Below are 10,269 nucleotides of genomic sequence, written 5' to 3'. Positions count from 1 at the left end.
ACACTCACACAGACACACACCACACACACATTCACACAAACTTAGACACAGACACACACACAGACACACACACACACACACACACACACACACACACACACACGCACACAGACATATACATACGAACACACACACACACACACACACACACACACACACATGCCACAGACTTACCCATACAAGGTCTTACAGACAGAGTAATATTAGTAGCAGGAGATGCAGAGAGATATTCAAACATACAAAGAAAAAGATAGATGCCTAGATTAGGATGTTGAGAGACAGGGGTGTGTATGTGTGAGAGAGAGACAGAGATTCAGACACAAATAGAAAAAGAAAGTGACATAGATTGATGGGGGGATAGAGGAGTTAGTGAGGAAGAGAGAGAGAGAGCAATAGAGACACAAAGACTAAATGGAGAGAACACAGAAATGGAGAGGAAAGAAGGATACATGCTGTAGATTGATGGGAGGAAACGAGAGACAGAGACATGCAGAGGGGAGGAGAAAGAGAGAGAGAGTGAGAGAGAGAGAGAGAGAGAGAGAGAGAGAGAGTGAGTGAGATCTCTGTCAAAGTGACGAATAGTTAGAGTAGTTTGTTGATGCCTCAAGCCAGACAGTGAGAGCACCGCACACCTACATCAAACAGGAAGCAGAGCAAGAAGTGCAGCAGGAGGAGGACATAGCACCAAAGATAATTAATGCGTAGCAAGATGGGTCGTCCTAGTTCATGTCTATGAGGGCAAAGTGGAGATAAGTCAGAGACAGGCTCTGGTTCAGTCCCCGCCTGCACAGGGGCGTGTCACTGACGTATGACTGACGTTTGAACGCCTCGGTTCCACGGCAGACTGAAGCCGGAGTACAAAACAAACTTGGTGTACACCTTCATTAATGTTGATTTTCTCCCGACTGGAGGGTCATACTGTCACGACATTCTCCTGACATGGGGAGGAGAGTTTGGAGATCATCATACCGTGTCCAAAATGTGCATCCATTGCTCAGAAAAATAAGGCTTTGACAAATTCTGGGAAATTCTTGGATTCTGCCATAGACCTCAATGTTAAAAGGGAGTCCGATCACTGCATAAATGGGGGATAGTGGCCCCCCCTCGTGCGGGGCGTGTACTACTGCTACCCTATTTGCATACATTTTTCGGGGACAGGAAATGGCCTCTCAGGAAGTATCTTCGTAATCAACCATCTTTGCCGCACACCTACATCAAACAGGAAGCAGGAGGTTCAGCAGGAGGAGGACATAGCACTCCTACATCAAACAGGAAGCAGGAAATGCAGCAGGAGGAGGACATAGCACACCCATATATATTAGAAAGCCAGATACCCCATTGTCTGTCGAGTTCTATTAGGTAGCATCGTAAATGCGGTCACGCACACACACACAAAAACACGTTTACTATCTATGGAAGTGCAGCAGGAGGAGGATCAGGAGTAGGCACAGCACACCTACGTACATCACACAGGAGAAGGAGGCCTAATCAAAAACAGCAGGCCATCATAACCCCCCCCCCCCACACACACACACAAACATACACACACACACACACAAGCACACACACAGAAGCAGGCAGGGCCAGCAGGCTGTCACTAGCACACCCACATGAAATAAGAGAAGCAGGAGAAGTCCTGAGTCAGAGAGGAGCAGGAGGAGGTGCAGTTGATTTAGAGAGGAGGAGAAGAGCAGGAGGAGGTGCAGTTGATTTAGAGAGGAGCAGGAGGAGGTGCAGTTGATTTAGAGAGGGGGAGTGGAGCAGGAGGAGGTGCAGTTGATTTAGAGAGGAGCAGGAGGAGGTGCAGTTGATTTAGAGAGGAGCAGGAGGAGGTGCAGTTGATTTAGAGAGGGGGAGTGGAGCAGGAGGAGGTGCAGTTGATTTAGAGAGGAGCAGGAGGAGGTGCAGTTGATTTAGAGAGGAGCAGGAGGAGGTGCAGTTGATTTAGAGAGGAGGAGAAGAGCAGGAGGAGGTGCAGTTGATTTAGAGAGGGGGAGTGGAGCAGGAGGAGGTGCAGCCCAGAGTCAGACAGCAGCTCTGTTAGACAGACAGGTGTGTGTGTGTGTGTGTGTGTGTGTGTGTGTGTGTGTGTGTGTGTGTGTGTGTGTTTTATGTGTGTGTGTGGTGGAGTTAGTCAGACAGGACTAGAGCCTCTGTTCCTCTGAACAGACATGCTGACAATAATGTGAGACAAAACTAAAGTTATCAAACTCAAACACCACCTTCTCTCTGTTTTGTTTGTGTGTGTTTGTGTGTGTGTGTGTGTGTGTGTTTATGTGTGTGTTTATGTGTGTGTGTTGTGTCTCATATGTCAGGTGTGTGTGTGTGTGTATGTGTGTGTGTGTGTGTTTATGTGTATATCTGGTGTGTGTGTGTGTGTGTTTATGTGTATGTCTGGTGTGTGTGTTTGTGTGTATGTCTGGTGTGTGTGTGTGTGTGTGTGTTTATGTGTATGTCTGGTGTGTGTGTATGTCTGGTGTGTGTGTGTGTGTTTATGTGTATGTCTGGTGTGTGTGTGTGTGTTTATGTGATGTCTGGTGTGTGTGTGTGTGTGTGTGTGACACTTCCCTCCTCCTCCACAGGGGGGCACTCAGCAGCTGTCAGAGTGCTTGGCGGAGCGGATCGGTACTGAGCGTGTGCGGCTCAACTCGCCTGTGATGGCCATATGGCAGGTAATGGCTCAATCCACACACAAGAGGTGTGCTGAAGTGATTGTGATCTCTCTTTCTTCCACTCTCTCTCTCTCTCTCTTTCACTCACTCTCAACCCCCCCAACCCCCCCCTCACACACACACACACACACACACACGCACACACACACACACACACACACACACACAAACACACACACTCACATTCTCCTTCTCTCTCACACACACTCTTATTCGCTTTATATCTCCCAGACTATCTTTGTTCCCCCGCACTCGTTTATTCTCTCTCTCTCTGTGTCTGTTTCTTTTGTCTTCCTTTTTTAATCTTTTTTTCCAACTTTCTCTCTTCAGAATCATACTCCCCCATCCTCCTCTCTGTCACCCCCCACCCATCTCTTTCTCTTTCTCCATATGTCTCATCCTCCCATCTCTTTCTCTTTCTCCATATGTCTCATCCTCCCATCTCTTTCTCTCTCTCCATCTGTCTCATCCCCCCATCTCGCTCTGTCTTTTCTCTGTGTGTTATTCTTGTCTCCTGTGCAAGGTAATTATCAGGAGAGAATACTGGCCTTGTTGAGCAGGTGTACAGCAGCACCCCACACACGTGTGCCAGGGCCTGTGTTAGTGTGTGTGTGTGTGTGTGTGTGTGTGTGTACGTGTGTGTGTGTGTGTGTGTGTGTGTGTGTGTGTGTGTGTGTGTGTGTGTGTGTGTGTGTGTACGTGTGTGTGTGTGTGTGTGTGTATGTGTGTGTGTGTGTGTGTGTGTGTGGAGTGCCGGAGCCTTGATCATTCTCCTCCGTCTGTGTGGGATTGGTAATCTGTGTGTAGGTTCAGCTTTGACAGCACAGGAGAGGATGTGGAGGAGTGTGTGTGGCGGAGAGCTCGAACAAACTACTTTTTGTTTACTTGATTTCTGTGAAAAACAAAGCCACTCACAAAGAGCCATAATGGAGTGTGTTGTAGTCCCCAACACTATAGTCAGTGATGTCAGTGGTGTCAAGATTCTTGTGTTGAAAGGGAGGTTTCATCACCTTCCTCCTCACCCTCACCCCCCTCCTCCTCACCTTCATCACCCTCACCCCCCTCCTCATCCTCACCACCTTCCTCCTCTCCTTCATCACCCTCCTCATCCTCATCCTCCTCACCTTCATCACCATCCTCATCCTCACACTCATCACCTTCATCACCCTCCTCATACTCACACTCATCACCTTCATCACCCTAATCACCTTCATCACCCTAATCACTTTCATCACCCTAATCACCTTCATCACCCTCCTCATCCTCATCCTCATCACCCTCCTCACCAGGGAGAACATGAGGAAGGAGGCTTGGCTGGCTGTGTGAGGCTCCTTGAATTGAGTTAAATTGAATTGGGGTGTGTGTGTGTGTGTGTGTAAACAGGTAAAACAAACTGCACATAGAGATCAAAGACAACAAGACAGAATAGTCAGGTGGAAAGTCATTGGCAGTATCACAATGTGTGTGTGTGTGTGTGTGTGTGTGTGTGTGTGCCTACTTAAAATCTCTACCCTCTTAACAAGAACAAAAAATGCATCACCGTTTTATTATCTTCTGTTTTTCAAATATCGCCAGTGGTGACCACTTCAGAGTAAAATCATTGCAGAGTGTGTATGTGTGTGTGCAAGTGTCTGACTGTGAATACCTGTGTGTGTGTGTGTGTGTGTGTGTGTGTATTTTTATACTTAAGCCCTTCCATCAAAATGCCCCCCAGTTAGGGATGCACGATATATCGGCGGCCGATATATTATTAGCCGATAAGTGAAAAAATGAAAATATTTATTATTTTGCGGCGATATTTTTTAAAGGTCACATTCACTGAGAAACCGTTTAATACTTGTTACTTTCGAAATACTATAGCTCACTCCAAGTTGCATATGCATGCTGCACGTGAAAATGATCTTCTACCCCCATTGCCCGCATTAGCCAATGAAAGAAAATACACGGAAAAACAAGCGAATCAGAAAGAGCCCTTCCCAATGACGCTGAAGGGAAACTGACTATTCATGGCCTCGCCCACCTTGGCTTGTGACCGCCTACAGGAAGACTGGAAGATTTTGCGGCTAGAGGATTGTCTCTCTGCAGCTAGTAGGAGCTAACAGCAAGTTGCCAACATGGCAGAAAAAAAATCGTGCCTGTTTTATTTCTGGCAATAACACATCAATGTTGCATGTCTTGCCTTAGAAACATGAGTTGAGGAAGAAATGGTTTGGATTTATCGTTGGAACACCACCACCGAAGTAGTGCAACATTAGTTCTGTGTTCCAATCATTTCGACAACACTCACTGCCTTAGAAAGTGGTTTTGCATCGATGTTCTGAAAACCTGGTTCTGTACCGTCATGACGATCGACCACCAGCTCACAGGCTGTAAGTACAAACAAACTTTTCCACCTAACGTCTGTTACAAAATAGCATGTTCATATTCTTCACGTTAACATGCATGAAAAGGGTACAAGCTAGGCTTAGGCTAGCCTATATTACAGGAAGCTACACCAGGCACGTAACTGAAGTGTTCTGTTCGCGACGTGTAAAATCAGAGAATGCCTAATAGGAAGGGCTCTGGTAAAATCCATTAGAGGAATGGTCTATTTTCCCGAACGTAGCCTACAGGCCACTAACACGCCAGGTGTAGCTACTTCCATTGATTAGGCCTATTGGAAGCTAATTGTTGCAGAACGCGAACGGAATGCTTCAGTTACGTGCCTGGTGTAGCTACACTCATAAGAAACTGACCACACTACCCAGAGATTTAGCTTGTTGAACCTATAATCTTCTAACCTAAACGTTAAACCACAAATAATAATATTAGCAACAATATTTTATGCTCAACTAAGTACGGGTATTGTTCTAGTCTAAACAGGGAAAATCAAAAACACAATACCCCTGCACTATTAGGCTAAGTTATTATCACTAGAGCTCAGGTATTTACACTTCAGTCTAATTTATGTCTTCTTGCCATTATTACATTGACATACAATGATGTTTTGTTTGATTACTTGCTGTTTACTTAGTGTTTTGTATGTCTTCCAGAGCACATCCTCATGTCAGGCTACACAGCTTTCTAGCCTACATTAGGTCATCACGTTAGAAGCAAAGGTTTGTGATCTAACTTTTATTGTTGTGCTAGTTAGTTTCTAGAAGTCTTTTTCTAGTAGGCTAATACAGGTTCTTATGTGCTCGTCAATGTTTTGGAAAGTCAATTCATGGGTTTCTTCAGGTCACTTTCCACAGGTGTATAAAATCAAGCACCTCGATTATGAATGCAGACTGCATGATGCTTGATTAATACACCTGTGTAAATGGACCTGATGAAACCCATGAATTGCATAACAGATAGAATTGATATTACCGAATGTCTTCTTGTGGGTATGCTACTTAGTACATCATACACCTTACCACAGTCACTAAAATATTTTTGTTTCCATTGTGCCAGTAAAGTTTTGTGAGATAGTGAATGTCCTGTGTACTATTAGTATCTTGTAACTTGACAGTAATACACATTTATTTACTTTAGGTACCCAAACAGAATACTTCATGAAAAGTATGAGTATTGATACAAGCACTTCGGATACACCATGGGGATGGGGGCCTGCTACCTCTACTGCCATCAAGCCTGTTCATCCAAGGCCAGCTAGAAGACCTCGGGTTGATCAAGAGGAGGAGGAGGATGAAAGCGACATCTCCACAATAACACCTGATGGCTCCACCTATGGCCCAGCGCAATTAAAGAGCAATGCAATAAAATCATCACAGCCAACGAATGTGTTTTGTGTGTTGTCCCTTCGGATCCCCAGGACAATACAAGCCGAAACAACAACTCAGACCAACTCAGACAAACTTTTCCCTAAATAATCCCAGCACCATCTTACAAAGGATCTGTAGGCCAGATGTCTGCATCGTCTGGCAAAAAGAGGACATTGTTAATTCTGTGCATAGTTTGGATGTTCTTGTTTTGTGTTTGCATTATTTTAATAGACTGCAATATTACTATTTGTCAGTGTTTCACGGACCACCTAGCAAAAAAAACAGTAGACCTACTTCAACAGTATATTACACAATAGGCCTTCTTACTGAACCACCTTGCTTATTGTCTTTGCACCTTGCTTCTGGTGTCAGAGGATTCATATGATTTAAACTGGCATAGGTTACATCAGTGTTGCAGAACTGTTGGTTCAATATTGCAAACAACTCGTCTATTATATTTTACCACATCTACTTGTGGAACACTTGAGCTAGCTTGTGGACCACACTTTGAGTACCACTGCTGTATGTAAATATAATAAAGTTCTTTATAGAAAATTGACCTGTTTTGTATATTTGTTTTAGAAGTTTCATCAGTTTTTGTCCCTTTTAAGCTAAAGGTTTATCTTACCTTTCATATCTTCTGTCTCACAGAGGGCCATAGTCGAATGTTTAGTGCATTTTGAAGGGAGTACATTATGCTAAGGCAGACTGGTTCTAATCCTGGGTACAGGGTCATACAGACAACAGGGGTACTGGTGTTGCCCATTTTTCTAACCACATGAGCAATCCCCTTACGAAAAAGTAGTATAGGAATCTTATAGTATTTGGGGCAAAATATTATAGTAATCTTATAGGAATAATTGGGACATACTGTAGTAGTACTACTAATAACTATAATATCCTGTAACCGCTATAGTTTTTCTATAGTAGTCTTATAGTACCTATAGTATGTCCAAATACTATAGTATTCCTATAAGATTACTGTAATATTTAGTCCCAAAATACTATAAGATTCCTATAGTAGGCTACTTTTTCTGTCATACGTGACAGAAAACAACTTGAGTAGGCTAACCTGCCAATGTCAGGCTATCATAGTTCTCATTACCGGAGAAGTCTTGCAGCACACATTCTCTGCTTCTGTAGGCATTCTGGTACAATTCCAGCAAAATATAGCTAGGTAGGCGTGTTTGCATTTAGATCTATATATATATTGGGCTATGACCAAGTGGTCTTTCAATGATAGTATCATGGAATTCAAACCATAACTATCTAGCTATTCTGATAGCATTAGCAGGCTAGGTCAGTGGCTGAACTGCATTTAGGGTGCTTACCTGTGTTGTGAAGTAAAATATCTACTAGGAAGATTGCAAAGACTTTTGACTGTGTAAAGAAATAGGTCTTTATTTTAAAACGTTTCCAACTGTTTATTACTTGAAAGCAAGAAGACGATTGTCACAAACGTTTACCTCTTTTAGGAGAAATTTTAAGCTGACAGGCAATTGTTACCATTCTATTAAACCAACGTTCACCGACAAACGATCAGGAAGCGGTTCTTCTTCCTACTCGAACACTAGGATCAAACACATGAAGTTGTATCTCCGAAGACATTTTGTGCAACAGTTTTGACTCGAGTTTTAGCCAGGTTTTAGCACTGTAAAGTTGAATATGGAGCATAGCACAGGCAGAATCGGATGAGGACGCACTGGAGGAAGCGTCACAGTACTGTTAGCCAATCAGAGGTGAATTCATTAGCATGTCATTAATATTCATGACTAGAGGCAAAATCCAGTCGTTCCTCCCCGCCCACCTTCCCCACCAAACTAGAACAGCATGAAACAGACGCAGGACAGCATTTTTTTCACCAAAACCGGCTCACAGGGCATTCATCAACACTACAGACCACTGCAAAATTAATGAAAAAACGATGAGATGAGACCTTTAAAGTCCTAATTTAGGCCTATGTAAGGTCCGTCTGACTACACTGAGCTAGTACTTGAGCTTGGTTGGCTATACTTTTTCCTCAATATAATGTCAGCGGTGTGAATGTATTTCACCACTGTAACAAAATCTGTGGATATGCGTTCATTTGGGAATCTGTGCATCTCAAAATCCTCTCGTGAATGATCCGCCATTTAACCTTAACAGAGCGGAGCTCAGCCCTATGTAGAGCCGTCTTGTGCTGGTGTGTTTGCACTTTACCGCGCTGGTCGGGGAAACAAATAAACAAACTCGTTAGTGGGATGAGTACATAAGTAGGCCTAGTTCTAAGTAGTGTTTTAGTATTATATTTGCATTACTTTAGCTTGGGTTTTTTTCTTTTTTTTTTCTCTTACTTTTTTGATCCCGTGAGGGAAATTTGGTCTCTGCATTTAACCCAATCGGTGAATTAGTGAAACACACTTACTTTTTTGATCCCGTGAGGGAAATTTGGTCTCTGCATTTAACCCAATCGGTGAATTAGTGAAACACACTCAGCACACAGTGAACACACAGTGAGGTGAAGCACACACTAATCCCGGCGCAGTGAGCTGCCTGCTTCAACGGCGGCGCTCGGGGAGCAGTGAGGGGTTAGGTGCCTTGCTCAACGGCACTTCAGCCGCAGCCCACTGGTCGGGACTCGAACCGGCAACCCTCCGGTTACAAGTCCAGAGTTGGGCCCACAGTGGGTTTTGTATTATTACCTAGAAATTTGCTAACCATTCGTGCTTCAATTCCAGACAGGTCATCATAATAAGTTATTAAAACCTTCGTGGCTAACTCCTTTAATTTCTGCTGCAGCAGGTTGTGCGCAACAGAGTAGACGGACATAAGATACAGTCTGAGGAGTTGCAGCTTTATTCAGTTACCCGCAGTTGAAACTAAACCTAAGTTTCCATCACAAACTCTGGTTTGGTCGCTATACTGTAGCTTATTCCAAGCTGAGCAGTTTATGAGCGTTTAGTCCTAAATGAAAACGATTCAAACTCTCTAGCCACTCACTCGCAATTCACTGACATCAGGTTCACTTAAAGGAGCCACACATACTGTAGGGCTAGGCTACTGTTATGTTGTTGACTGCCGTACTATTGAGGACTATTATGAGTTCTGTCCATCATTTGGTGGTAGGTAAAATTACTGCAATAAAATTATGCTTATTAAATGCTTTCCCCAAATCACTTTTCACAATTTTTTTTCAAGAGTAATATTATCGGTTATCGTATCGGTATCGGCCACAACAAACTAATAAATATCGGTTATTCCATATCGGTGCATCTCTACCCCCAGTCATTTGCTATCCATTAGCGTCAGGCTAACTCTCCGCTCCCCAAGAGTATCCAGGCCCCAAGGGTCGTCCACCAGCCCTCCCTGGCCAACGGCTGGAGTTTGTATCTGTGTGTGTGTGTGTGTGTGTGTTTGTGTGTGTGTGTATGTGTATGGGTGTGTGTGTGTTTGTGTGTGTGTATGGGTATGGGTATGGGTGTGTGTGTGTGTGTGTGTGTGTGTGTGTGTGTGTGTGTGTGTGTGTGTATGTGTGTGTGTGTGTGTGTGTGTGTGTGTGTGAGCTGCACGACGGGGGCCTCCTGGACTTATGTTTCAGAAATGGCCCCCTGAGAGGTCCAGTTCTGGAGCGGAATATCAATTGACAAGCCTGGTCTGCCAGGTCTCAGACATGCTGCTGATTTTATGGGGCTTCTTTTAAACTCTCTGTTGTCTGCAGGTTGAATATATTGGCAGAACATTTAAATTTCCTTTTATCTTGTGTGTGTGTGTGTGTGTGTGTGTCTGCGTGTGTGTCTGTGTGTTTGTGTTGGTCTCTTTTACGTGTGTGTGTGTGTGTGTGTGTGTGTGTGTGTGTGTGTGTGTGTGTATTT

The 10,269-nt window shown here is 43.9% G+C and overlaps 1 protein-coding gene across 1 annotated transcript in view; it reads left to right on the top strand.

Annotated features, from left to right (window-relative positions):
* si:ch211-127i16.2 (probable flavin-containing monoamine oxidase A) overlaps positions 1–10,269 on the top strand; it is a 63,603-nt gene that overhangs the window by 7,901 nt on the left and 45,433 nt on the right. Inside the window, exon 6 of the mRNA XM_042058368.1 lies at positions 2,583–2,672. Within this exon, the coding sequence (XP_041914302.1) occupies positions 2,583–2,672 (90 nt within the window). The remainder of the gene's footprint in view (positions 1–2,582; positions 2,673–10,269) is intronic.

This window comes from Alosa sapidissima, chromosome 13, assembly GCF_018492685.1.
Source record: "Alosa sapidissima isolate fAloSap1 chromosome 13, fAloSap1.pri, whole genome shotgun sequence".
NCBI lineage: Eukaryota > Metazoa > Chordata > Actinopteri > Clupeiformes > Clupeidae > Alosa > Alosa sapidissima.
This window is presented reverse-complemented; position numbering and strand designations above follow the sequence as displayed.